The 27994-nt window shown below is 56.8% G+C and overlaps 1 protein-coding gene and 2 long non-coding RNA genes across 3 annotated transcripts; 2 read left to right on the top strand and 1 right to left on the bottom strand.

Moving 5' to 3' along the window:
- Window positions 1–355: 355 nt before the first annotated feature.
- Window positions 356–22023, top strand: LRRC27 (leucine rich repeat containing 27). The gene is given in 13 exon segments (XM_019644087.1): window positions 356–442; window positions 1257–1308; window positions 1512–1761; window positions 4342–4472; window positions 4937–4995; window positions 10815–10967; window positions 12309–12702; window positions 13201–13347; window positions 15667–15763; window positions 18251–18369; window positions 19962–20088; window positions 21630–21669; window positions 21672–22023. Coding segments are annotated over 11 exon segments (1590 nt in total). The 5' UTR covers window positions 356–442; window positions 1257–1308; window positions 1512–1569; the 3' UTR covers window positions 21803–22023.
- LOC109383544 (uncharacterized) lies at window positions 5718–7329 on the top strand. The gene is made up of 3 exons (XR_002124205.1): window positions 5718–6683; window positions 7000–7134; window positions 7290–7329. It is a non-coding gene; the product is annotated as an uncharacterized LOC109383544 (long non-coding RNA).
- LOC109383543 (uncharacterized) lies at window positions 21889–27988 on the bottom strand. The gene is made up of 3 exons (XR_002124204.1): window positions 27692–27988; window positions 22352–22616; window positions 21889–21978 (listed from the first exon to the last, which is right to left on the bottom strand). It is a non-coding gene; the product is annotated as an uncharacterized LOC109383543 (long non-coding RNA).
- Between the last annotated feature and the right edge of the window lie 6 nt (window positions 27989–27994).

The following is a 27994-nucleotide window of genomic DNA, read 5'->3' as shown; positions in this document are numbered from 1 at the left end:
GCTGCGGACGCGAAGCTGCCCAGGGCGGGACCTGCCCGCTCCCGACACCGCGGTCGGCCTGAGAGGCGAACCTCCCTGCGCGTCCGGGCCGCGGGGCTCCGCGGGGACCCGGCCGCCCAGGCGCAGCTCGCTCGCGCCACCCCGCGGACGTCCGCCTCGAGCGCCGGGCCCTGCGGCGTCGGCACAGCCGTCCCGTGTCCGGGACGCCCGCAGCCTCTCCTTCCGCGTCACCGACGCCTGGCCGCGGCGACCGCGGGCGGCGGGCGCGCAGGTGTCCCGCGCGCAGGCGCAGCACGCGCTCCGCGAGGCGTGGCCCCTGCGGGCCCCCGTACGGCGGGCGGGTCTCCATGGCAACCGCGGGAGCGGCGGCCTCCATTGTTCGGCCGCGTCTCTCCGAGGTCGGCGCGCTGCCGCCTGTAGCTGAGCGAACGCCGCGGGCGAGGTGGGGGCCCCGGGCGGGCGGGCGGCGCGGGAAGGCGGTGCCGGTCCGGCTACTCCCGCCTCGGGGGAAGGGCGCCGCGCAGACTGCGCCCCCGGACCTGGAGCGCCCCACCCGGCCGGACGGGAAGCCGAGGCGGGGGCGCCGGCACCTGCTGCTCCGAGACCCCGCGAAGCCCCCCCCCTTTAGGTCCTGTCGCTTCGCTCCGGCTTCCCGACCTTTTCCGTTTGGAGATTTGGGGGCGATGGACGCGCCCTCCCCTCCCCCGCCGGCCCGGGGTTCCCAGAAAAGGACCCACCTGGGGAGGCCCAGGGCTCCCCCGGCTGCAGGCCGCCCGGGTCGCGCCTGTGGGTCGGTCCCCACGCCTTCGTTGCTTGACCTGCAGGCCGTTCTCAGCGGCCCTAAACCTCGCCCCCCGCGTCGCTGACGGGGGCGGGAAACCGGGGCGCCGGGCACCTGCGCGTGCGCGGAGGGGCCCTGGGCGCTGGGCGCCCGCCCCTCTCGGTTGTCCCTGCCGGATAAACGGCTGGGAGGCGACACGTGGAAGTGTCGCGGAGTGAGGTCTGGCTGAGCAGCGGTCCTCGGACGCTGTGTGGGGCGGAGGCGTTGCTGAACCGCGAGACTTCCGGGCTCCGCGCTCCCGGCCCCGTGCCGTCCCTGCGCCCCCGCGCCGCCGCCTGCGGGGTTCCTGGTGGGAGGCGCCCCGGGTGTGGAAACGAGACGCGGGGCCGCTGGGGAGTGCCCTCCCTTTTCGTGGAAGGAACGGGTTGGCTTACTGGCTCTGAACCGCTGTAATCTGTTTTCATCTCTAAAATAGCCATTCCTGCCCTGCATTTTCCAGGAGTTAACGTTACATCTCGGAACTCCAGGTACAGAGTCAGGAGCAGAACATTTAAATCTGAATCTTTTTCATTTTACACAAATTTAAAAGCCAAATTTATGATACGGTTTATTAAAAACGGTGGGTTTTTGTAAGAAAGCAAAATCATTGCACATCTGCTACGTAGCCACCCAGCCGCCTGTGAACATGTCAGGGTTCCTAATTGTTGCTGTGTCCCCTTCCTGTCCCCAGGTGACTGCAGACCAAGGAGGATGCGTGGTGGCCCTGGAGGCTTCCTCCTGGCTGACAGATGGAGGAAAACGGCACTGGGGCTGCTGAGCCCGAGCCCGAGCCCGGTGCAGGTCAGGCTAGGAGCACGCCTGCCTCCCCGGACACCCCCAGGAGTGTTGAGGGGGCCATCTTTGCTTCCTCACCGATTCTCGACTTGAGTCACAGTGGTCTTCACCATTTAGGGGAGGGCTTTAAAATCCCCACCCTGAAAGTAAGTAGGGCGTTTCTCAGGGTGCTGGGTAGACATAAACGAACAGTTCACCACCCCTTCCCCCCCTAGGGAATCTTCAGGAGAGGATTCTAGAAAGAGATAGAGGAGGGTTAACTCAGGGTTTCATGTGCTGCTCACAAGAAAAGAGAAATGCAGAGGTGGGGGCCCGCCGGTGGGGATACCTCGGAGAGCCAGGCTCCAATGTCCTCTGTCACCAAGCAACAGAAAGCTCGCAGCAGACACCCCTGCCGAAAACACCCTTGGTTTCTTATTTAAAACACAGCCCCTAGAAAAACCTGGCAACACTGAAACGGTTAAAAACTGTTTCTCACCCACGCTTTGCTGATGACCCAGCCGCTCGCATTGTGCCAGGTGATCCCTGCCTGCATGTAATCTAGCAGGTTTTGTCTCATGGCCTGTGATTTCTACAATAGAATAAGGTTCCATCAGAACACAGCTTTGAAGTGAGACAGCGAGGGTGCTCGCTGGGAGTGCTCTCTGCCCGGCGGTCACAGAACTTCCTTACACCTCATTTGTCTTCTTCTGGAAGACGGGAATGAGAATATTTTCATGGGTGGTTACAAGAAGTCAACGATACCGCATATAAACCACGCTGTCGCGACATGGCACACACGCGCTACGCGCCGCTAAGGCGCTGATGGGCATTTCTGAGGGCTTTTACAAAGTGGCTGCTTATTTACTAAAGCAGGAAGAGTAGCACCATGTTTTCTCTCTGGGGCTCCTTTTCTGGCATTTGTGTGTGTGTGTGTGGGGAGGGTTGGTCTGTGACTTCCAGACTGAGCACTAGAGCGAGCTTGCTCTGGGAGAAACGGGGAGGCTTGAGACGCTTAAAGCCCACACTGCAGTCAGAGGCCATTGGCGCCGCACATTGAGTGTCCGCACGCTGTGCGTCTGCGGCTGCCGGGTCACTTCCCAGGGACTGCCCCGACTTAGCTTATGGAAGGTTTAGTCTTCTGTGCACCTGGAACGGTGGTTTCCTCGTCAGCGTTTCTCAGGCCTCTGCTGGAACTCATGAAGGGGCTTGGAGGATGGCACTGGAGGTAGAGTTGGGACTTGAGAAGTCGTGACAGAAAAGGAGCTGCATGGTGGCACTTTTCTGCACTCAGTGGGTCTTTTTAATAGAAAAAGCAATGGTCACGATGGCTGATGCTTACCTGGCACTCCTGTGTCATTTAGCCCACCCTGGGAGGTGGGTCCTGCGACATCTTGCAAGTGAGAACACTGGAGCACAGAGAGGTTTGGGAACTTACTCAAAGTCACACAGCTAATAGGTTTGGAAACCTAGATTTGAACCCAAGAAGTCTGGCTTTCAGGCCAGTGCTCTTAACATCTGTACCATGCTGCCCCCCCGACCCCCCCAGTAAATAGAGATATATAAACATGAGTACATATAATATACAGAGGGTGCCAAAAAATTATACACATTTTAAGAAAGGAAAAAACTGAATATATGGTGATGGAAGGAGAATTGACTGGGTGGTGAGCACACAATGTGATATATAGATGATGTATTACAGAATTGTATACCTGAAACCTATGTAACTTTGCCAACAATTGTAACCCCAATAAACTTTAATTAAAAAAATAATAAGTTAAAAAACAAAAACTATTAATTTAATTATTTAATTGTAATTAATTAAAGTTAATACAGTACTGATAACAAAAGATGAATACAAGTGACATTTGACTTCTGCAATTACAAGAGGTGCTCAAAGTTGTTACCATCAGTGTCCAGACACTTCTGATTATGGCGAGCTACTGTTTGAGCATAGATAACATCTCTTAAAATGTATATTCATTTTTTTGGCACCCTTGGTATAAAGTAACGTGAGTATGTAGAACATACAGTAGCATGAAATTATTTCTAAAGTACCCACCACCCACCACACTGGCTGGCTGATGGTGCATGCGTGCGGTGTGTGTGTGTGAGTGTGTGTGGTGTGCATGCGTGTGTGGTGTGTGGTTGTGTATGTGTGCGTGCAGTGTGTGTGTGTGAGTGTGTGTGTACACTTCCCCATCAGGCTGTGCGTCCTGCCCTCACCCTCCCTCCCTGGTAGCTCCTTTAGATGGTGCCTCAGATGCCACTGAGTCGACGTCTCGAGTGTCCTGAAATGATGGTTGTGGGGTTATTCTCATGGGTGACGCCACAGCAGACCACTGAGTGCACATGTCTTTCAGTCATTTCCTTAGGGCGTGTCTGTCCCTGGGGCCAGACGTGGCTCTTGTATTGGGGAACACTGAGTGTGGGGCCCAGGAGGGGGAGAGCAATTAGAAACCCTCTGGGCATGAGTTTGGTGTGAAAGGGTATTTGTAGCAAAGCGTGTGGGGCTCACAGTGGCACCCGAGCTGGCAGCCTGCAGGGAGGCCACATCTCCAGGTCCGAAAGTTGCTCAGCTGCCCAGGAGCCTGGCGCTTTCCTTGCTACTTGAGGGTAAAATCTAGTGGTTTTCCTCTTGATGGTCTGATTGCGACGGCTGGTTGCACTTTTGGAAATGCGTTTAGGATGTCCAAGCTTTAAATTTAGTTGATTGACAAAACAGTCTTTCTTCTTCCTGGAAGCAACTGCACCTTCAGAGAAATGCGCTCTGCTCCATTCCTGAGGACTTCTTCCACTGGCTGCCAAACCTCAGGTGGCTAGACCTCCGGCACAACAGAATCAGAGCGCTTCCTTCCGGGATTGGCTGTCACAGGTAAGTCGTGAACCCACACGTTCTGGCTCCAGGACACTCACCTGTGAATGTGTGAGCGCCTGTTCTCTTGCTGCTGTGCTCCTTCTCTTGACGGCATTGTGACCTCAGGACAGAAGCTTCTGGGGGCATTTCAAAAGCCAGCCAAGAGATGCAATGGCTGAGCATGCAAACGCACATGGCTGTTTAGTCCCATATGTCGGTACCTTGGGACAAGTTAGCACCACAGACTGTGCAGGGACCACAGCGCCTCTGCTGGGCCTTACCGCGCGGGTTTCCAGCGTCTGGTTCTGGCTCTGACTCATCGCGACGCTGAAGGATTACTGCCAGCCACTGTGCCCCGGGCCCTTGTGGATCTGTGCTGGTTCCTGGTGAATGATGAGAAATGTGTAAATATCAGTGTATTTTAGAGATGGCCGTTTGATTTTCTGCTTTCTAAGTGATATATCTTCTGTTTTGTTTTAAAGGTATTTGAAAACTTTGCTTTTAGAAAGAAATCCTATCAAAAAGTTACCTGTGGAGCTGGGTAAGTGTTAGCCAGTAAGGTCAAAGGTGGTTTAAAATGTGGTCTTCTGAAGTTCCTAGAACCTGCAGTGGAAATACCTGCCGAGGGGCAGCACTCTCCCTCCACTCTGTCCTCAGGCTCTCGAGCTGTTGGTGCTTTAACGTGTGTTCCGCATACAAAGCGACACCTAAGATTGGTGTAAGAAGTGACAGAAACAGAGCCCCCCCCCACCCGGCCCCAGTGCGCATCCTAAGAGAATTAGCTTCACTGTCCTGGGGACCCCTCCTCCCCTGCACGAAGGTCCCCGAGTGCTTCTCCACTTGCCATCGCTGACGGCAGGCATGTAAAGGGCTCCTTTCCAGCCTGTAGGTTGGAGGACGCCATGTGTGGCATTGGTGACCTGCGTCTCGGCTCAGCACCGTTCTGAGGCCCGTCCGTGTGGACAGGCATCGCCGTGGCATGTTCGGACCTGCCTTTCCCTGCCATAGACGTCATGACGAGGACGACGAGGACGAGTTGCTGTCACCATCTGTTTTGTTTGCGAGCTCTCCTCTTTTGTTATCTTTATTTTCTTCGCGGTTGGCTTGCTCTCCTTTTTCTGACTTGCTGAGTTGCAGATTAGATCCGACTTCAGACTTTTCTTTCCTGACCTGTGACGCTCCGGCTGTGTTCTCCCTCTGAGCGCTGCCTGGGCGGACATGATGTCACCACCACCCAGCTCAGTGTTTTCTAATGCAGCGACCGTGGTCCCTTGGGAAGTGCCGCTCAGTTCACAAGCTGGGACACATTCTCATTCCTCACTGTCACTGTGGCCACACCCCACGTACCGTGTCAGGTGGGTGGTGTGGATGGAACGGGGCGCTGAGGTCTGCTCTGTCTGATCTGTGTGGCCTTGTGCACAGAGAAGGGCGAACCCTCCAGTGGTCGTGATGTGATGTGCATCAGGTATGTCAGGCTGTCACTCAGCGCCCAGGTAGCCACATCCTCGATCGCTTGGCCATTTACTTCATCAGGGCCTGAGGGAGTGTGCACAAGTATTCCGGGACTCTGGTGACGCCTGCCTTTCAGACCTGGCCACTTCTGCTCTATGTATTTTGATACAATGTTATTGGTTGAATCAAAATTTATAGAGTTTTATATTTTCTTGTTATTTTGTTGCTCTGGCTGGTGTGGGTTGCCATGTGTTCCTCTGATGGCCGTGGTTCGTGTGGCCACTCCAACCTCCTGCTTCCTGTTGGCATGGCGTGTGACTTCATTCTTTTACTTTCAGCCTCTCAGGCTGTAACTGCGTCTATTTGCCAGTATGTAGGATGTAGCTGGATCTCACTCTTACCCCATCAGACAATCTCTGCCTTTTAGTTACATTGTTTCATTCATTACACTTAATGCCCTTACTGACATGAGTGGACTTGGTCTGTTATTTTAGTTTGTTTTCTGTTTACCTCATTTGTTTTTGTCTGTTTCTGCTTCCCGGTTAACTGTGTATTGATTGGAAACTATTTATACTTCCATGTAAACTTTTTTTTTTACTTTCTGGCTATTCCTTTTACGTTCCTTGAATGGTTTGATGGTTGCTCTCGATTACATATACATCCTTCCAGCTAGCGCTGGCCCGTGTCCCAGAAAATGGTGTCGTCCTGTAGCCACACAGCTCCACTCGCTGCACCTGGTCCTGTGTGGGATTGTCCTGTGTGTCATCTCTACACACGGTAAACCCCACAGTTCAGTGTTATGGTTTTTGCTTTAAGCTGTCACATATATTTTAAATAAATTAAGAGAAAAACATCTGTTGCATTTACACGTTGTTTAGCCTCTCTGTTGCGCTCTGCTGTTTACTAAGACCCAGTTTCTGTTTGGCATCTTTGTCCTTCAGTCTGAAGAACTTCCCTCCAGGTTTCCTTACATCAGTCTGGCGGCAAAGAATCCTTTTGATTTTTCTTAAAATATCTTTTTTTCTGCAATTTTAAAATGATATTCCTGATACAGAAATATGGGTTGCATTTTTTTTCATTCTGTACTTTCAAGGTGTCCCACTGTCCTCAGGCCTCTGCGTCCGGTCCCTCAGCTGTTCTCATCTACGAGCTCGGCTGGCTGCCTTTGATCACTTGCAAGATTTCTCTGTATCGTTGCTTTTCGGCAGCTCGGCTATGATACACCCAGGTGTGGTTTTCTTTGTATTTACCCTGCTTGGAATTTGTTGAGTTTATTCTTTTTTTTTTTTTTTAAGATTTTTATTGGGGAATTGGGGGGATGGGAACAGCGCTGGGGAATTGGGGGATGGGGAACAGACAAGTTGCTGTCCTTTTGTTCTTCAGTCTAGTTGTGGAGGACGTTGCTTCACTGGCCCAAGTTGGCACCGTCATTGCACTCTTCCTGGGCGAGACAGATCAGTCGTCGGCTTCTGGACGGCAGCTCACGCTGGCTACCGGCTACACACGGTAGCCCATGGCAACCCACTGCCACAGGGGTGCTGTCTACGCTGTCACCCGCGACTCACAGCAGCCCAGCTCCAGGTGGAGCTGTTGTTCAGCATCTTAGCTGTGGAGGGCAGTGTCACTGGCCCTCATATGTGGGATCCGAACCGGGGCCCTCTGGTGTCCCAAGCCAGCTCTTAACCATCACGCCACTCGGCCGGCCCGAGTTTATTCAATTTTTAAATTCACATCTTTTGCCTAATTTGGGAAATATTTTGGTTGTTATTCTTCAAATATTTTAATGCTCCTCTTCTCCCTTTTTATGTATATGTTAGACCTTTTGTTATTGTCCCACTGATCACTGAGCTTCTGTACATTAAAAAAAATCATTTTTCTGTTCTTCAGAGAAGATAGATTAATATCTATGAGTTTATGAGTCTTTTTTCCTTATTTCCAACTATCTGAAAAATCATCTAGTAAATTTTTTTTCAGATATTGTTTCATCCTAAATTTTTAATATTTATAAAAATAGTTTCTGTTTTTCCTCTCAGAGTTTTTATTTTTATTTTTTAATTTGGTACAAACATGTTTGCCTTCATATATTAAGTATAATAGCTGCTTGTATTAGTTTGCTCAGGCGGCCATAACAAGCTACCATAGACGGGTGGTTTAAACCACGGAGTTCATTTTCTCCCAGTGTGGAGGCTGGACGTCCGAGGTCAGAGTCTCAGAGCTGGCTTCTCCTGAGGCCCCGCTCCCTGCTTACGGCCACCGTCTTGCCGTCCTCACATGGCCTTTCCTCCGTGTGTGCATCCCTTGTGCCTCCTCCTCCTCTTGTTCTAAGGACACTGTTCAGACCAATCAGGGCCCATCCTGATGACTCATTTTACCTTAGTCACTCCTTTAAAAACCCTATCTCTAAATACAGTCACATTTGGGGATACTGAAAGTTAGGGCGTCCACATAGGAACCTGAAGGACACAATTCAACCCGTGACACTATAAAATTCTTGTCTGCTATTCTGGGTGATCCCAGGGTCACTCTCCATTGCTGGGCTTTTTTCCAAATACGGGGACTGTTTTCCTGTTTCTTCCTATGTCCAGTAAGTTTGGATTGTATCCTGGGTGTTGAGTTCTGTTACACTCATCTACAGGGCACTGATTTTTTTTAAAGTAGGGAGGTAAGCTGACGGGGCCGAGACCCCAGACTCACTCTCTCCTGGTGGACGAGGTCCCCATGGGGTTGTTGGCCGTGCCGTTTGCAGTCTGTCCCGTGATGTGAGTGAAGCTCAGCACTGCCAGAGACCCGCGTGCAGAATCTACGTGCAGAGCTGTAGCCGGGCAGTCCCCCTCTTTCCAGAACATTCCCCTCACTGTGGAGCTGCTGGGGCAGCTCTGAAGACTGTCTTCTGGCCCAAAGTCACCAGGATGGTCCAGTGTGCCCCTGTTCTCGCTGCCATGTGCCTGTGTGGTGCTCCCCACCTTCCCTCAGGCAGCACCCCCCCACACGTGCTGTCAGCCTTCCTGAAGCCGCCGTCCTGCCCTCCAGCCCCGTCTGCTCTCTCTGCTCTCCTGCCTGCAGGTGGTTTGTTTTTTTACCCAGTTTCTAGTTTTCTACTGCAGTTAGTTGGTCTCACTGGAGCTGTTCCAACATTACCGGAAGCCGAGCCCCTCACTGTAGGTTCGCAGTGGTTTGGGGTGGTTATCTAGACCCTGCGCTGTGTATCCTTGACTCAGGCCCGGCCACGGAAGTGGCCACCGTTACTGCTTCCCAGAGAGCCATGGGAATTAATGCTCAGCGCCGGTACCGCCTCTGTCCTTTGTGTTGCTGTGTTCACAGATTCTGCTTTCCACGTGTTGTAAATCCAGCAGCCGCTTTTTACAGTGTCAGCACTTACCAATGGTCCCCACATACTCACCCCGCCTCTGGCAACGTTTCCTGAAGCTCTGCTTCCATCTGCGTGGCCGTCTCAGCTGGAAGATCACTCTTCAGTGTTATCGTTTAACCTGCTGATAATGAATTATTCAGTTTTGGTTTCTAAATTCGTCTTTATTGGTCCCATCATTTGTGAAGGACATTTTGGCTGAGTAGAGGAATCTAGATTTTAGGGATTTTTCACTTAAAAAAAAACAGTCTTTATCGTCTGGCTCCTATCATCTGGTGAGAAATCAGCTGCTAGTTTTATTGTTTTTCTTTAAAATTAATATATTGGGTTGTTGGGAAAGTCATGATGTATTTTTTTCTGTTTTTCACTGCAAAAATACGTCATGACTTTTCCAACAACACAATACCTTCTTTCCTCTGGCTGCTTTAAAATTTTTCTTTCTGCGTTTAATTTTCAGCAATTTGTGATGTGCCCGGGAGTTTCTTCTCTGTGTTTGCTCTCTTTGGGGTTCACTGAGCTTCTTGGATCTGTTTAGTGATGTCTTTAATCAGATTTGGAAAATTTCTGGTTATTGTTGCTGTTCCCTTTTACGTCACGAGTTGTTTTTCTCTTGCTGTTTCTAGGATCATTTCTTTGTCAGTTGTTTGTGATGTTTCTAAGTGTGAATCCCTTTGGCAGATACGAGTTGGTGTTCGTTAAGCTTCTTAGATGTATAGATCAATGTTTATCATCAAACGGGGGATATTTTCGGCCATGGTTTCCCCAAATGTTTTTTCTCCTCCTTTGTTTTGCTCCTTCTGTGACTCGTGCACGTGAGCACGTGTTAGACGCCTGATGTTGTTCTGTGGTCTCTGAGTTCTGCTGTTGTTTTAGACTTTTTCTCTCTGACGTCAGATTGGATACTTTTTATTTCTCCATCTTCAAGTTGACGATTGTTTCTTTGGGCGTCTTGTGTCTGCTGTGGAATCTCTCTAGTGAATTTTTCATTTCAGTCTTTGTAATTTTCAACTCTAGAACTACTATTTGGTTTTTTAATGATTTCTATTTTACTGACATTCTGTATTTGTTGAGTCATTTTAGTATATTTTCCTTTATTTATTTTTCATTTCTTTGAACATGTTTATAACAACTGCTTTGAATTTTGGTCTGCCAAATCCAACATCTGGGCCTTCTGAGGGACAGTTTCTATTGGCTGTTTCCTGAGTACAGGTCACATTTTACTTTTCTTTGCATACCTTGTAGTTTTTTGTTGTTGAAAATAGGCATTTTAAGTAATATAGCAATTTTATATTGTGATTTTTACCTGAGGGCTGTTGTTGCTGCTTTATTTTATTTTTGACATTATTTTGTAATGAGCCTGGTCTTAATCTGTGGAATCTGTCTCCCCTGCAGAAAGTTTTCTTTTTGAAAGCAAATCTCAGGCGTCTTGTCATATCATTTTACCTAAAATTCCCAATAAGGTGTTTTTCCTAATGTGCACACAGTGTCACTTTCTCCTTGTTTTCATCGTGTAAGTGCTGACGAGTTTCCTTCTCCCTCAGGGAACGTGACAACACTGACAGCGCTGAACCTGCGATGCTGCCCCCTGGAATTCCCGCCTCAGCTCATCGTGCAGAAAGGACTGGTCGCAATCCTGGCCTTCCTGCAGGCCTACGCCGCAGAGCACCCCTGCCCCTGGGACTTGGCTTCTCGAGGTGTGTGTGAGACAGTCATGATGACAAACTGCCTTAAAGCTGCAGTCAGTGCTTTTTAAGGTCTGGCTCAGGAGCCTGTGGGAGCCTCTCACATCCTCGCCAGACTCACAGCACCTGGTCACATGCAGGTCCGTGCTGACCAGTGGGTGGTTCACATGCAGGTCCGTGCTGACCAGCGGAGCTTGGTTGCGCCCTTTGTGCCCCGTATGCAGGTCTGTGTGGGGTGGGTGCGGGTCCAAGGTCACTGGGATGAATCAAATGAAACAGCCTTTGCCCCCAACACCTCGGGTGCCTGTTCCAGGAATTACTTGGTCCATTAGACAACTACTGTCCGTTTTGTAATTTTTCCTTAAAAACACTAACCCCAAGTATGTATCAGCCTGATATGTAGCAGTGGGAGCATGTTGTCCTGTGTATGCGCATGCCATGTTCTGTGTAGCTCCAGTGTGTGTCACGCGTGGCTGCCCGTGGGTCCCGCTGGGGACCCAGGTCCCGGTCGTGGGGGCACGCGCAGATGTGCAGTCATAATAGCTCTGGACATCAAAGCGTTTACATGTTTCGTATTCTGAGTTCTCCTGGACATTGTGTTTACAGAGAGGATTTTACTTAAGAAAATTACAAACCACTGATAGTGAAGTGTATTTTTTAATTTAATATCTTAATGTGTAATTAACATTTAAGATTATCAGTGTTCTTATTATCTTTCAATCCCATCACAGTTTTTGTTTTTTTACATTGAAGGCTGTGTCTGTGTAAATAGACATATGTAATCAACTAGGAATAAAAGGCAGAAAATAGCTAAATAAATTAGGCTCGAGAGGCTAAAAATGAGTTGTGTTTACAGGGAGGTAACTACAGTTGTCAGAGCTGTTTAAAATGTGTCTAAGGACTTAAGAGTGGGTGAGTGTAGACATGCACGAAGGAGGCGGTGTTCGGGGCTGGGTGGGCACGCCCCCCCGTGTGCCCCGCTGGCAGCGTCAGGAGCCAGGCAACACCTGTGCGGGACCCCGTGGCTCCAGTGCCTGACATGGGGTCTGGGGCAAAACTGGATGAATACATTTTGGGCCAATTTTCTCTCAAATAATTTACCTAGAGCTACAGATAAAAGTGTTTGAAAGTCAAAAAAAGCATTGCCAAGCCAAAGCAACAGGCATATGTGCTAAATATGAATTAGAACTAAAGATACGAAAGGCCAGGGAGGAGGCAGAGAAGTGTTTTTATCTGTGTGGATTTACATGGGCATCGAAGGCCTGGGGCAGAGGGACCGGGACCCTGTGTCTGTTTGCGTCCCAGGGCCAGTGTGGAGGTCCAGACCATTGAAGCTGCATTTAATCCCACTAGCGATTTCATCTGTGAAAAAGATGACCCTAAGTCAGCGACCGCATCCCCCGTTGGACTTACCTGAAGAACATGCACCTAACAGAGAAGCCATGACTTCTCAGGAGCCAAAGGGGACCAGGTTAAAAAAAAAGGTGGGCTCGTGCCTGCCTGTTGAAAAACTGGATCTGAGTGACCTCAGAAGGTCCACTGGATCCTCGGAAGACTGGCCGAGTGAGCAGGAGATCAGGCGCTTCTGGAAGCTGAGGCAGGAGATTGTCGAGCGGGAGCGAGCGGAAACCCTTGCCTGCAGCCTGCTGCCCGAGCAGTTACCGCCAAACCTCAGCGCGGTGCTGCGTGCCCAGGACAAGGGGCACCCCGGCCACAGACACGTCTCCGGAACGACCCAGAAGCCAAGGTCTGTTTTCTCGGTCTTTGCCAAGTTGAAACACTGCTTTGTAATTTTCTCTTAAAATGTCAGGGAGATGTGCATCTGCCCGTGTTGCCATCATGGATGAGGCCGTGGTCCCGACCTGGCTCAGGCTTGTCACAGCCTCGGTCCGCAGGGCCCCCATTTCAGGGCAGGGTGCCTAAGCCTACTGCCGAGGAGCCCCTCCCTCCATTTACTAATTGTTATGAGCACAATGACACTTGACCACATAAACGGGCCACCTGCTCAGAGTGCTGCAGCCTCATCCAGCCCTTTGGATGTGGACGCCCCCCTGCAGCCCTTGGAGGTTACCGGGCGGGCTGGGGTGGGAGGTGGCGGCTGGCGCTGTCTGCACCATCACAGCATCTGGCCCACAAGCCCGGCCTGCACGTTCAAAGTGCTTGCTCTCTGACCTGTGTCCTCCAGGTGTGAGCGTTCTTCACAGGGTGGTGTTAGGTATTCGGCTAAAATCTTGTGTCGTTATAGAAGGAAGCCACCCTCCTTCGGGGGCGCCCTGCCTGGCCTGGCGTCGGTGCACCCGACGGTGATAGGCGCGCGGAGGCTGGAGCAGGACCGGGCCTCAGCCCTCCGAGAGCTCAGGGAGAAGCAGGCACTGATGGAGCAGTGGAGAAGGTGAGGCCCGAGGCTCAGACGCAAGGCGGGGCCAGGGTCGGCACCTGCCTGGCTTCCCGGGGAAAGGCTCTGTTTCTGCTTCCTCGGGGAGCTCTAGTGCCGCTGCTTAAGGGTGTGAGACCACACTGACCGGTGTGGGTACGGCCGCGGACAGCCGTTCCGTCACATCTCACCCAGCCTCACCTGCCATCTTTCTTATACTTCCCTGATTTCCTGCCCTTCCTTAACCGGCCCTCCTATCCTGTCACTCACCTGCCTGACGGGTCTTTTCCAAGCAGTTATTTTAAAACAACACGGTCCTCAATAAAGCTCACCCTGGCCGCTGCCTTGTCGGCTTCCATCCTCACTGTCCCCTGTGTCCTGCAGCTCTGCTGACCGCCCGTCTCCCCTGTGCTCTGGGCCAGGGATCACACCCACAGTGCTCTGGGGCCCTGCACCTTCTGGTTGGATTTGGCCCGTGGGGGGCCCAGCAGGGCCCGGGCGTGGGGGTGGGCAGCCCCCCGGTGAGTGCTGCCTGGAGCTGGCCCGTCCTTCACAGCGGCCAGCTCCATGCTTCACTCTCCTTCGTCTGGACCAGGGCGTCGGCCCCGCTGTCCCCGTCAGGACCCTGCCCTGGGCCTGCCTGCCCCTCCCTGGGAGTGGCCCCTTTGTGAAGCCATCCGTGTGGGGGTCCTCCCTGGGGCCTGACCGTTGGAATGTCCACATGCTCAGTTCTGACCCGACCGCACTGTCTTCTTGGCAGCAGGCCTGCTTGCTAGTCAGTTTCTTTCCCTCCCGTGAAAGGGTGGGTGAGGTCGGGCCCTCAGAACTGGTCAGCACACAGGATGTCCCGGGACTGTCATCCTGATGGCAGGGCTGTGGCCAGGATGGCGGACAGCCAAGCTGAGACTCGGGGGTGTGGCCTGGGCTGCTCCGGGGGTCACACTGGTCCTCAGCCATAGCTGTCGACAGTGCCCCCCCAGTCCCCTCAAAGTGTCCCTCAGCTGGAGTCCAGGCTGCAGGGTAGGGGAGGGTCCAGGTGTGGGCCGAGCCCAGGTGGCTTGTCAGGGTGGTGCTGCAGAGCAGGGCATGTCCCTGTCCCAGCAAGAGGAGCCTCCTGGAGCCAGTGTGTCAGCTGCTCCCCACTGTACTGCCCCCACTGTGCCCTGCACCCCACTCCTCCCATTACATCTCACCGAGGGGCAGTGGACACTAAGGAGCAGGTCCCTGGTCTGGGAGAGTGGCACATGAGGTCACAAAGTTACAACCCCACACGAGGAGTGCTGGGTGGAGGGGAACTGAGGAGCTGGAATCACCCGGGTGGCAGCCTCGTAGGCAGGGGGGGCCTCTGCAGAGGTGTGGAGAGGGTGTCCGGCCCTCTGGGACCTGTGATAGCAAAGCGTGGTGGCAGTGGGAACACCAGCACCCTGTCCCCAGGTCGGAGCCTGGGGAGGATGCAGCCAGGCCCCACCGGCGCCCAAATCCCACCACAGCTCGGAGCACAGGCACAAGCCCTTGGTAGGGCCCCAGAGGGCCCGGTGACAGTGACCCTGAGGGTGGAAGAGCCCACAGTGCAGGCGGGCGGGAGAGGCAGGGGCTGTGAGCTGAGAGGGGAGGTGAGAGGGCCAGACTTGGGGGCTCCGTGTGGAGGGGTGCTGGCCACAGGAGTCTGTGGAACGCCCAGGAATTGGCTCAAACTTGCAGATGGAGACTGGGGCTGGGCGAGGACTCCTGGGGACCCCACCCCCTCTCCATAGCCATGACCACAGCCAGCCAGGGGCTGGGTTTTCTGTTCAGTTCAGAGATTCCACAGGTGTCGTGGCGCCACAGCCCCACCTCTTAGCCGTGGGCAGCGAGCCCCTGGGGTGGTACTGTGGGGACTTCACTGTGTAGCGGGCGAGACTGTGCCGACAAGGAGCCCCTCCTGCCACAGCGTGGTGGCAGCGTGGCCGTGCCACAGGTGAGGACTCTTTGGAAGGACCTGATGTCACCTGTTAAGGGACGCTGCCCTGTCAGTGGCGCCCTCCCATCCAGTGGAGACCGCTGAGTGCATGAAGGCCTTGGAGCTCACGCCCAGCCGCCCCGCCCGGGCTTGCCCCGCCCCGCCTGGGCTTGGCTCCGCCCCGACGGCCCTGGCTCCGCCCCGCCTGGGCTTGGCTCCGCCCCACCGCGTTTCAGGACACCCAGAATGCTGTGCGTGCCCGGCCAGGCTCCGCCGTCTGCGCCTTGAGCAGAAGTGAAGGGATGTCGTGTGAAGCTTGAACTCTGGCAGCGGACATCCTTGTGAGCTTTGCTTTCAGCTGCTTGTAATGTGACGCTGACGTGACACATTTTGTCCAGAGACAGGAGGGCGCTGCAGGAGTGGAGAGAGCGGGCCCAGACCATGAGGAGGAGGGCGGAGGAGCTCAGCGGAGGCCCGCGCGCACGCAGGACGCTGGTACGGAGCGCGGGCGGGCGGGCTCGTGACAGTGATGCCGGCCGCTCGCGCGCTGCTCAGCCCTGGGGCGCAGGGGAGGCTGCAGTGTCCGCTTCACACACGAGGACCTGGGGGCCACAGGCCTCCGCTCAGGGAAGCCGCCGGGAGGTGCGGGGGCCGCAGGCGTCCTTCCGGGTCTCCTCGCCCTCGGTTCTCTCAGCTCTGAGGTCAGTCACCTGGGACACCAAGGAAGCGGTGTTTCCGCGGCGCTGTCCCTAAGGACGGGGCCACCAGCTCCCGCGTGTGGCACCTGGCACCCTAAAGGCCATACTGGTCTCCCCCTTTTCTCTCCCAAACCACTTGGGGTCCAGGCCCGCATGGGCCCGGGTGACCGCAGGCCTGGCATCTGGCCGCCCCCCCCCCCCCCCCCCCCCCCGTGCCGGCTTTTCCCGTGAGCACCAGGCTTGGAACTCGATTACGATGTGTCCTCAGTTACTTCTTTTAAGACGTGTTCCCTGCGTGTGACCCCGCAAGGCCAGGGGCTGCCTCTGCGCCGCCCCACCCCCATCTGGGGGACGGTGCCCTGAGCCGCGGCCACCTCGCGGCCGGGCGGCCTGCTGTGACGTCCCCGCGTCTCTTTCCATTTTCGCTGTATAGTGAACCGACTTTGACTTGCAGAAACGTTGCGAAGACGGTAGCGCCCCGTGTGCCCCGCCCCAGCGGCCCTGACGCTCACACCCCAACCCCACAGCCTCGCTCGGCCAGAGCTGACGGCGGGACAGCGCTGGTAACGAGGAAAAGCACGCGCGCCAGGCCGCCCGCGGACGCCCTGCTCAGCTTTAGGGCCACGTCTGGGTTTCCTGGGCGGCCAGCCGTGCGGGGGTCTCAGCCTTTGGGGCAGGAATCCTGCAGAGTGGCGTCCTGTCCCTCACCAGCACTTCTCAGGCCGCGGTGTTGGTCCCCACGGCCCCTCCCGAGGCCGCTGTCGCCCTTTGTGATGGAGGCCCTCCTGGGGGAGACCGGACACTGCAGGTGCTGCTGCCGCCGCGCTGGCCACCAGTCCCCGCGTCCCTCGCGACCCTCGCCTGCAGCAGGGGGCCCGGACGGCTTTCCACCAGGGACCTTTGTTCCTGAATTCTTCCACCACCTAGCGCTTCCCACGCTGCGAAACAATGGTTTGTTAACCTCAGGAAAAAAGGCAGTGGAACCTTTTTTCCTAGTGGGATGTCACAGTAGAAGCCCAAGTTTACAGAATTGGAACCTTTCCGGCTCGGGTCCTGGGCCCTGCCCACTGGCACAGGTCACCGCCATGGCCCTGCCCAGCCACCCGGTCCTCAGAGCCCCGGGCCAGCTGGTGCGTGGGACCGTGGCCCCAGCGGTGGCTTGCGCTCCTGCCTTAAACAGGATGTGTTTGCTCATGGCCTGCATGCCTCGCACTAAAGACCCTTGTCTCAGGAGGTGGAAGGATTTGGTCCCTTGGAGCCATTCTAGACCCTAAAACACACGTCTCTGTGAGCTTTTAGTGCTCTGTCACTATTAGGACGGCATCCGAGCCACCGCAGGTACCGTCTGACCTGGGGACCTGGTGGTGTCAGCCCGTGAGGCTGCCCTCTAACCACGCGCTGCAGCGTTGGGGGTGCATTTTATGATCTTCATTTATTGCCAGTATACATTGTCATGCCCACTATCGTCTTTATTCTAACCTCCCGTTTCCCTACATAAGTAAAAATTAAAAATACATAATTGTATCACTTCCAGTTAAAAACACAAGTTTCCTTGAAGTCTTCTATCAGTCCATCTTATAGAGACAAAAACAATTAGAGTAAAAGCATGTACGTACAAACACGCACACAGCCATACAGTCAACGCCAGACCACACCTGTGATGGTGGCCCTGGTCCGTCGCCCAGGCCTGTCCAGGTTGCACACAGCAGGGAGCGCAAGCTCCCACCTCTGGCCCTGGAGGCAGCAGCTCGGGGCACGGCAGGCGGGAGGCGGCTGGGTGCAGGGTGGCAGGTGCACAGGGGCCAGCACAGGTCTGAATGAGCCTGACCAGGTGTCACCAGGTGCCCAAGCACAGCAGGGAGAACACGGTGGGCCAGTGATTAGAGGGAGACAGCAGGGTACCCCCTAGCCACAGTCCTGTCAGAGGCCCCCCCCGGCTGTGCAGGCCCACGTGCAAAGGAGCATTTAGGAAACTCGTCTGGCGTGGGTGCCCACAGTCGGGGGGAGGTCAGGTCTTAAGGCAGAAGAGCTCCAAGCAGACATGTAGTGTGTGTGTCACTGCGCTGACAGATTTTCCAGTGGGTGTCACGGTGGCTTGCAGGAGCCTCTGAGCCCCGTCCCCCAGCCAGGGGGTGGGAGTTGGCGAGGCTCAGGCGGCACCGCTCTCTGCACAGCAGTTTGTCGACCTGCTCGCAGACGCAGAGCAAGCCCGGGTGGGCAGATGGGCTGTGCTCACAGCAGTGTCGTCTTGGGTTCCTGAAAACATCTTGTTACGTTTTCCTAGGTGGCATCCAAGATTCCCTACGCCACAGATCTGATTGATGATGAGAAAATACCAACAAACCCATCTGGAAACCCTAGACAAAGCAAAGAGAAGTCACTGCCAGCAAGTAAAGGGCTGAGGTGAGTTGCTGGCTGTGCCGTGCTCTGCTCCCAGCCCCCCACCCCCACCCCCACGGTGGTGCCTTGGGTCAGCATTTACCCAGCGCGCCCTAAGGTCCCAGTGTGTGGGGCTCAGACAAAGAACGGAGAGAGGGAAAGCCACAGTCCTGTCCCCAGGAGCTGCTCTAGCCACCCCCGTCGACTTGTCACCCCCACTGTGTCCACTCGGCCCCCAGAGGCCCTTTCCCACGGGAAACAGCAGCTGCTCTGAGTCCCAGCACGGCTCTAGATTTCCCGCATTCTCAGCCCCGATGCTGACCTAGGGTCCGCGTCCTGGGAGTGACCACTGGGCTCCCTCGTCCTTCCCCGGCGGCTCTGAGGCCATTGGGTACAGAGCAGCCTACAAAAGACCTCCTTGTGTGTGTGCGTTTTCCCAAGAAACTTCACACTCCCGGATCCCCACTCTGTACCCCACACACCTGCCAGGCACGTTGGGAAGCCGGGGCCCAGGGCCTGACTGCAGGAAGGCCCGAGGCCTCAGCTCTGCCCTCCGCGCCCGGCCTGCTGCGCTGGCTGCCCCTCCTGACCGCACCAGGCTCGGCCAGAAGCCAGAGCCTAAGCCAAGTGCGAGGCGTGGGTGCGAGGCCCAGCCCACGGCTGTGTTTTAGTGGCTCTGGAGGCCAAGGGAGGGTTAAGAAGGCTGGAGGAAAGTGGTCATGGTACGACACGCGGGTGGCCAAGGGTTCCTTTCCAGGGGACCATGATTCCTCCACACCCAGGCGCTCGTGGGAACCTCATGGGCCCGCGGATCGGATGAGCCCCGGCCACGTGGGAATGGTTTAGACAACAGTCAACAGCGCTCGCGCATCGTCACCCTCGTGGGCCCTTAGAAAACACATGGCTGACCACGCCTGGGCTGGACACCCACCGCCCCGTGGGCACGATTTGACTAAGAACCAGTGTCTGAGACATAGCGCTGGGGTCTGGGTTCGGCAGTCTCAGAGGCTGCTGTGCTGTCTTTTGAACAATTATTCATAAAAGTAAACAGAACAGACACAAACCCTGCTGCTGGGTGGGGTGTGATCTTCAGGGAGCCCCGGAGCCGGACGCACTGACGTGGCCTCGGGCCTCTTGCCACCATTGCCATTCGGACTTGGTGTCGTTGTATTTAATTGAAGGATCTGAGCCCAAAGCCTGCTGCTGAGAGCAGGTGGTGCAGATCCTTACTGAACACAATCTCTGTTCCTCAGAGGGTTTATTAAACTGTGCGTCTGACATGAAAACCAAGACACAGCCCTCCCTTCATGTGTCTTGATGTGCAGTGTCCTAAACATGTGATGTCTCAGGTGGATTTGAAGTTTCTAAAACATAGTGTGTGTTCCAGCAGCTTTTGCCAAGAAGAAGGTTGGGTGAGGCAGCCCAGGTCGTCGGTGAGCTGGCGCCTGGAGGGGAGGGGCAGGTGGCCACAGTGTCACCACGTCCTGACATGTACGAGCCCAGGGTGACAGTTTGGCCTGGAGGGAAAACGGGAGGTTCTTTCTCTCCTGTTGTATAGAAATTGCTAAGACTAGACTCAACCGTAACATCGTTCTGGTGGCCCTCTGTTTTCTCAGGGCCGTTCAAGGGGCTTTAGAAGAAAAGCTAAAACAGCACATACAGCAAATGCACGAACAAAGGAAAAGATTCCGAGGGGTGGCACCACTCGAGGAAATAAGGAAAACCGCACGGGATCTGGAAATTGTAAGTATCTGTCGGCTCTATTTAAAATAAAATTGCTTTATTAAACATCGAAGGGAACGTGCTGTGCCTCTTCAAAGCACGTGTTCTGAACAGCGGGGAGGCGTTTAACGTGGAGGGTGCTCCCAGAACAATGGTTGGTCAGAGGCTAAGGAAAAGTTTCTGCCGCGTGGGAGCCCTCGGAGGCACAGTGTGCCCTGACGGGACGTGTCCGTGGGGTCCTCCCGCTACACTTCGTGCCAGCAGAGCCTGGCAGGGCTGAGAGGGTGCCGCTCAAGATGCCGTGGCTGGCGCCCCAGTGTGTGTGGTAGGAAGGGTCCCACCTCCTCGCCCAGACACAGGCAGCGTGCATCGTCCCACAGACGCTGATGAGCACCGCTTGTGTGGCTGGAAGTGTCCTGGATCACACACAGGAGCAAGGGAGTACTTCCTGCCCCAAGTGATGTCCAGCCGGCCTGCCCAGCCCATCACAGGCCCCACCGCCCTCCCTGAGAGCGACCAGGCCTCGGCGACTTCTGGATGCTGGCGCCGAGGCCCGTGCGCCCTCGCTTCTCTGTACAATCTTACATTCTCTGGGACTCCGGGGACGGGCGTGACACCCACGAGCAGGCCGATAGAGCTTGTGCCCAGGTTGCCAGCCAGGGCCAGCACAGAAAAAGGACTTGAAACTTCACTCCCTGTGCCGCCCTTCACTGGAAGCTTCTACAGAGTGCATTCTCCCAGACAAGGGAGTGGATGGACAGAGGAAGAGCCTGTCCAGGACAGGCAGCCCCGGCTGTGCTCTGTGCAGGCGCCAGCGGAGCCCCTGGGGCCCAGAGCTGCTCTCCACGGGACATGAGCCAGCCTGAGGACCTGCCCGGGGGAGAGGACAGTCGGGGGACTCACCAGCAGAGATGTGCAAAGCAACTGTTTTTAATTCCACAAAGAATGCCTGTTTTTTAGAACAGAAAATGTAACCAGTGGATCAGTAGCAACATAGACCCCGAATGGTGACTGACCCCATAGTTGTAAAGCGTCTGTACTGGGGGGTGCCCAGGCCGGAGGTGCAGGTCCAGGTTATGCTTCAGCGAGATGGCCTTGGGGACGGGGGCGGTCCTGGCACTGTGGACACAGAACCCACTGGCCAGCGTCTCTGGGGCAGAGGCAGTCAGGAGCCCCCACTCCTTGCTGCTGGCCAGTGACCCCTAGGGCCAAGCCTCACTCTGCACCTCACCTCGTGGGCAGCCCGGGAGCAGGAGGGTGGGAGTGATGGCCTGCACCTGACTCCAGGCCCAGCGAGTCCTCCACCTTAGGGACGCCTGGTCCTGTGTCTGTGTCAATGGGACAAGGGTGGCAGGTGAGTCTCTAGGACCACCGCCACTCACAGTGGGCATAGGACACCTGGGTGGGCCCTGGTGGGGAGGTCAGGCGTGCCGCTGGGCTCCATGGAAGCGGCCCACCGGGGGGCAGCACAGCCACCTCCACAGGACCAGCGTGTGTGAACAGACAGGCCACCACCCCAGTCCTGCCAGCCTGGCTAACTGTCCCCTCCCTCCTTCCCAAAGGCCCGAAAGCTGCAGGATGAAGTAATGAAACTGAAGTTGGGACCCACCTGAACCACGGTCACAGGTTCCCAGCTCTCGTGGGGAACCCTCCACTGCGCCCACCTGCGTCACAGCCTCGGAATATATCTTTCAACATAAAATATGAAGAATCCGGAAAAGCTTACAGATACTGATGACAAAGCACTGATGCCCTGACAGAACATCTTCAGCCTGAAAGTGGGTTCAGCACCTCGTTTTCTTCCTCAGATGTCGTCTTGTGCGCTGGGGACATTAGGAGCCAGCTCGGGGGACAGTAGATGGATTTCACGGACAGCCTATTGTTTTTCAATTTACGTTGTTTTTTCTGAGGCTGCAAAAGGTTCAAGGTGCATTAAAAGAAAGAGAATACCGTAAAGGAGCCACGTCATTTTCATTTCTAGGGACATGTTTCTTCTAGTGCAGCTGACACCATGTTGATGTCAGCCCTGCCTCACCCCAGCCTACCCTCAGCCCCTCCCCACCCGTGCGCCCTGGCCATGAGCGTGACCGTAGCTTTTATTGGTTCATTTCGTGCCGCGAGGGCGAGAGCAGGCTCACCGGTCCCTGCCAGGTCGAAGCCCTCCGGTCCCCCTTCGCCCCGAGCCCGGGGGTGCCTGCCGCGGGGGCTCTGGGTGAGCAACCCTCCTCCCACCAGCAGTGGTGTTTTCCTTTGACCTTCACCCTTCCCGTCGCAGACTCCTCACCCTGCGCTCAGGACAGATGGTCGCACCCCACACCCTGCCTGACTTTTCCATCGCAGGTCATGTCTCCCAGGCAGTCTGTTCAGATCGTCCGACTCGGTGCTGCTCTGAACTCATCGCTTCCTGGGCCCAACGGCGCCCCGTGCCTTGGGCTGCACCCCCTCTGCTCCCAGTTCCCCGGGGCCTCCAGCAGCCCTGTGACCTCTGGGTGGGAGTCTCCCAATTGCTGCAGAACTCCCTTCACATCAGCCTTTGCTCCAAGAGTAACCTAAGAAACAGCATACGGGAAAAGTCAGAGACTGTTAGGTGGTTAGAAAGAACAAGCTGATAGAAAGCGTCAGCGTCAGTGCTCAGTGTGGCGGCGACATGAGCATTCACTCCATCTTGATATTCGTTTGTTCAAGTTGCAGCCATTCCATTGTCCTCGTTCATCAGAAGTGTTGTGTCCTTTCATTCCGTTCGTACTGGCAGTCTTTTATGTTCTCTCATAATCAGACAGGTACTTGCCCCTTAATTTTTGAAATTTAAATGTCAACTTTCCTCCATGCTGCCCAGCCCCACCCTTTCCCTTTGCTCGCTGTCCGCCCGCTGCCTCAGATGCAGCCTTTACAGTGTCCCCTCATCTGTGCTGTGTGACAAACTGCCTAGTGGCTCAGACAGCAGCCATTTTGTGGTCTCTCATGACTCGGGTGCACTGGGCTCAATGAGCTGGTTCTGTCCTCATTGTCATCTGAGCAGGGCTCTCGAGTGGGACAGTCGCCCACGGCTGCCGCACATGCCTTGTGCCCAGGCAGTGTCACCTGGGAGGCGCCTGTCCCATGCCCACCGGGCCCCTCCGTGTGGTCCGTGGGCAGGGAGCCCTCCTTGCAGCTCAGGGCTCTGGAGTGCAGAGTGGAAGCTTCTGGACCTGCCTCAAGCTTAGGCCACAAAGGAGCAGGAGAACCCCCCCACTTCCTCACCACAGGAGGCACCCCTGGCCTGGGCGCTGCTGGGGCCTGCATTGCCCTGCAGGGGGCGCCTGGGGCAGGACTTGGCCTGGGCACACAGCTGCTGATGTGGTGGTGGGGTGGGGGGGGGGCAGCTATCCTCGCCCACTGCGCAGACCCTGCCAGTTCTCCGACTCTTACGAGAAAGGTCAGAGGTTGGGTTCTGGCCAAGCAGTTTGAATCAACATGGGGAAGATTTCTCTCCAACACTAGGACAAGCCAGGTCAAATGAGGACCTGGAAAGAGTCCTGGGATTCTGGGATTCTGGGGAGCCTTTGGAGGGGGGTCACAGATTCGCATGGAGTCCCCAGGGAGTGCTCTGCCCCCAGGTTTCTCAATGATCCACCACCAGCTCGGAGCACTCTGCACTTGGGTCCCTTGTCACAGAGAACAGGCTTATCTTAATGAAGAAACAGCTGGTTCAGGAAAAGAAGGGCCACAGATCAACTGTTCAGAAACTAAGGCAATTATTTAGGAAGGAGATGCCACACACGAAGTGTTCTTGCTCAGATACTTGGAACCACAGGGCTCTCAGATCGGGCCTGACAAGGTTCAGGGCCACTGCTGAAAGCCGCCCTGCTCACAGGGGCTGCCTGGGCTCCTCTGCCAGGGAAGCAGCAGGGCACACGTCCTGCGGTGGGTGGAGCGGCTCTCGAGGAGGCACCAGCCCCCTAAGGGCCCTTCAGCATGTCCACCGGCCCAGGAGAAGCAGCAGTGGGAGCAGAGGCTGCACATGGGATGTGGCACAGGTTTGCTGCTCCGCCCAGCCCTGCCCATGGCCCAGGGCCTGAGGACCCCACCACTCGCCCAGCCATCGGGAGAATGGTGATGGCGGTGATGGTGGTGATGCTGATGGTGAGGTGATGGTGATGGTGATGGTGATGATGGTGATGGTGGTGATGGTGGTGATGGTGGTGATGATGGTGATGTGATGGTGATGATGGTGAGGTGATGGTGATGGTGATGGAGATGTGATGGTGATGATGATGGTGATGTGATGGTGATGGCGGTGATGGTGGTGATGGTGATGGTGGTGATGATGATGTGATGGTGATGGTGATGGCGGTGATGGTGGTGATGGTGATGGTGGTGATGATGGTGATGATGGTGAGGTGGTGGTGATGGTGATGGTGATGGTGGTGGTGGTGGTGCCTAGGAGGGAAGCCTGGTCAGCTCATGCACCCCACTCCATCCTGGGCCTAGATGGGTGCTAGCACATGGTAATGGGTGCTCACCAGGCCCTAGTCCTCAAGGGCCTCATCTTGTCCTCTCCCAGCAATTGCTGGGCATGAGACCTGCTGTGAGATGGCCTGGACCTGAGCATTAGGGCCCATCCTGGCTCTCACACCTGTGGGCTATGGGCACCGGCTCTGGGGAGATCTGTGGTTTCTGACCCGTGGCTCTGACCCGTGGCTCTGGCCCTTTGACCAGGCAGCTTTGGTTCCATTTCAGAAGTACCTGGCTGTGCTGTAAGAGACCCACCCACTGGGCCAACCCAGGTAAGCTCTAGTAAGAAGAAGTGGGAACAGGCCCAGGTAGGGCAGGCTGGCCACCTGGCCAGGCAAACCCAGAACAGGCCTGGTGACCGTGGCAGCTTTCATTCCAGTCATGGGGAGGCCCCTGTGGTTCTCCCATCTCAAGGGAGAGACAGAATGAGAGGTGACAAAGGTAATTACGTAGCCAGAAGCACAGTGCTGGGCAGGGCTTGGCAGGCTCCCCTGTGGGTTAAGGGGCCAGGAGGAGGTCTCCTGAAAGACTGGAAGGGGTGGGTGGGGCTAGTGGGGCCAGGCTGCTGTGGGGGCAAATCCTGGAGCACCTCCAAGGACCAGCACAGAGGCCAGGACCCGGAGGGGAAGTGTTCCCAGAGGTCACCCCCTGTCTGAAGCATTCCTGCCACCATCGCTCCTGCCAGCTCATGGTCACCCACCTCAGCCTCACTGAAGGTACTGGCTGGTCTCCTGTCCCCCTCCACACCACTGCCCTGCCCATCTGACCAGGCTGGCCAGCCCTGGCCGCTCTGCCATGCTCAGGGCAGGCCGGGTCAAGGGCCGGGTGCTGGGTAGGCCTGTCTGTGGCGTGGCTGCGAGGATGAAGGCTTTACAGGCAAAGTCTGAAATCTAGGGAGAGGCTCAGCCAGGTTTTCCCTCAACCAGGGTCACTCTGCAGCCCCTGTGTGGGCTGTCAGCGGGCAGCCGGCCGTGGCTCTCGGTTCCCAGAATGTTCTTTCCAGGACCAGCCAGTCGTCACTGATGGCCACGCACAGGCCTGGCCCATGAGGGGGCAGCACCGGGTGGGGAAGGAGGCCACGTGTGGGGACAGCACCCAGGCCCCCTGGGCTGATCAGGCCCTTCCAAAGGACATCCCCACTTTGATCTGGGGCTCGAGAAACTCCCCGCGCCTCGTATAAACAAGAGTGAGGTGGGGGGAGCCAGTGGGGAGCAGCAGGTGGGTGGGCAGGTCGGCCAGGCGGGGCCTAACACAGCCACAGTTAAACTGCAAACCTATCCACTTTTTTTTTTTAAACTTCCTACCTTGTGGAGACGGGTCTGTAAAATGACTTCAAGTTCCCTGAAAAAGTGCACAGCGCACAGCACAGATGGGGCGGAGGCTGGAAGAGCAGGTGGGGCACCCTTCTCACTTGTCCTCCCGCCTCTCGGTTCTGTGTGCGCCCACACTCACCCACGTCCCGTCAGACTCCCCTACCCCAGCCTGTTTTCAGGTGTCTCTATCCCACCTAGCTCCTCCCCCTGACACCTGGGAGTTACTAGGGAAGCCCCCTTCCTCCCAACACCAGGTACCTTCCAGAGGGTCCCCTTCTGTCCACCCCCCTGCACCCATTTTAGCTCAGCCAACTAGCAGGCTTATGTTGCTTCCCACCGCCACGTGAGGCCCCTTCTCCCTCTGGGTGGATGCCTGCTCACTCAAGCATCACACCTCCCGGCACACTTTCCAGACACCCCCATCCACACACAGCCCCCTGTGCACACGTTGATACACCCAAAAAGATGTCCCACCAGCTCGGAGCTAACTCGAACCCTGGATCCCTGGTACGTGGTGCAGTCTGTCCCCAGTGCTCAGGAAAGGCTGTGCCCAGCAGGCACCTGGAGGCCTGCTGGCACCTGTGCTGAGCTGGTGGGCAGCCTCTGGCCAGTCCCCTGCCCTTCAGTGCCAGCAGAGGTCCCTGTTGCCTGGCCTTTCTGCTCCAATGTCAGCCCCAGGAAGCTCTGGAGGGGAGCGGCTGCAAAGGCTTGTGGGTGAAGATAGCAGTCAGACCCCTCTGGGAGCTGAGCTGTCACAGAGAGGGGTCAGCTGACCCGGGAGAGGTGGCCAGGCTGAGGTGCCTGAGACCTGCTGGCGGGGTTCCTCTGGTGTCCGCTGGAACCCCAGCCATGCAGAGGACGGGTGCTGTGCTCCCACACCTCTGCTGCGACCTCTCCCAGGGCAGGACTCAACATGCCTCTTGGGCCTCGATACCCAGCCCTGAACAGCTGGGGGCAGTGAGGCTGTGAGGTCCCCGCGACCTCCCTGGCTCCCCTGGGGCTCCGCTCCGACGGCTCTGTGCCCCGCGGCCGCCTGAGGGCGAGGACGAGCGGCGCCACAGCGGCCCCACGGTCCCTGGCGGCGCCAGGGGTGGCGTCCACGACTGAGGGCCGGGCCAGGCGGGGCCCAGCGCGGAGCTCGGAGGGGCGGAGCCAGGCGGCGGGCGGCGTCCAGGTCGTCAGGACAACCGGCGGCTCGCCAGCCTCCGCTGCCCAGTCGGGCGCGCGGGCAAGGTCGCTGCAGCTGGCTGAGCCCCGCGCGGACGCTCGGGGAAGGCGAGAGCTGTGGGCGGAGTTGCGTAGGGTTAAGGCCCGGGCGAGGGTCCTGAGAGGGGTCCCGCGTTCACGCGGCGCCTCCGCCTCCCACTGTCCCCCGGCCGGCCGGCTGCGGGCGCCGGGGAGCCCCGCTGGCGCTCGGGGAAGGTTCCTTCCCATTGTGAACTGGCCGCGTGGCGCTCCCGCCCCTCCGGCCGCGGGGGCGTCTCACGGAACCCACTTTCCCCGCGACCCGGGAGTCGGGCTCGCGATGAGACTTGCGGACCGGGTCCCACCCCGCCCCCAGCCCCGCTGCGGGCCACCCCGAGCGCGCAGGGCAGCTCAGAGCCCGGCGCACACCCGCCCGTAACTCGGGGGGGGGACGCCCAGCACGCGGGCGTCGCCAAGGGCCCCTTGCGCGGCGAGGGAGCGACTGGGCCACTGCGGCGCGCCCGCCGCTGCCCCTCGCGCCCCGCGTCTCCTCGGCCGGGCCTGGCCGGCTTCCTGCTCGCTCCGCCCAGACTTCCTCCCCGCAGTACCCGAGCGGCCGCTGGGCGCCAGACCTGGAGGCGGAGGTCCGGGGTGCCGCGACGGGGGTGCCCGGGCAGGGCCGCGGAGCGAGGAGAGGAGGCGCCCGGGTGGGGGAGGGGCCCCGAAGCCGGGACCGCGGCGGCCCCCGGGCTCTGCTCCCGGGTCCTCCCCGCGGACGCCCGCGGCCAGCGTGCCGGAGGCCGGGCGCAAACTCTGCCCCATCCCGGGAGCTGCGCGGCGCGTCTTCACGCCGAGCTCCGGAGGCGGCGCGGTCCCCGCGCGCCTGGGGGCGCGGGGTTCCGGGCAGCGGCGCGGGCGGGTGCCCCGCGCGCCCT

Source organism: Hipposideros armiger, unplaced genomic scaffold (assembly GCF_001890085.2).
Source record: "Hipposideros armiger isolate ML-2016 unplaced genomic scaffold, ASM189008v1 scaffold_85, whole genome shotgun sequence".
NCBI classification, from domain to species: domain Eukaryota; kingdom Metazoa; phylum Chordata; class Mammalia; order Chiroptera; family Hipposideridae; genus Hipposideros; species Hipposideros armiger.
This window is presented reverse-complemented; position numbering and strand designations above follow the sequence as displayed.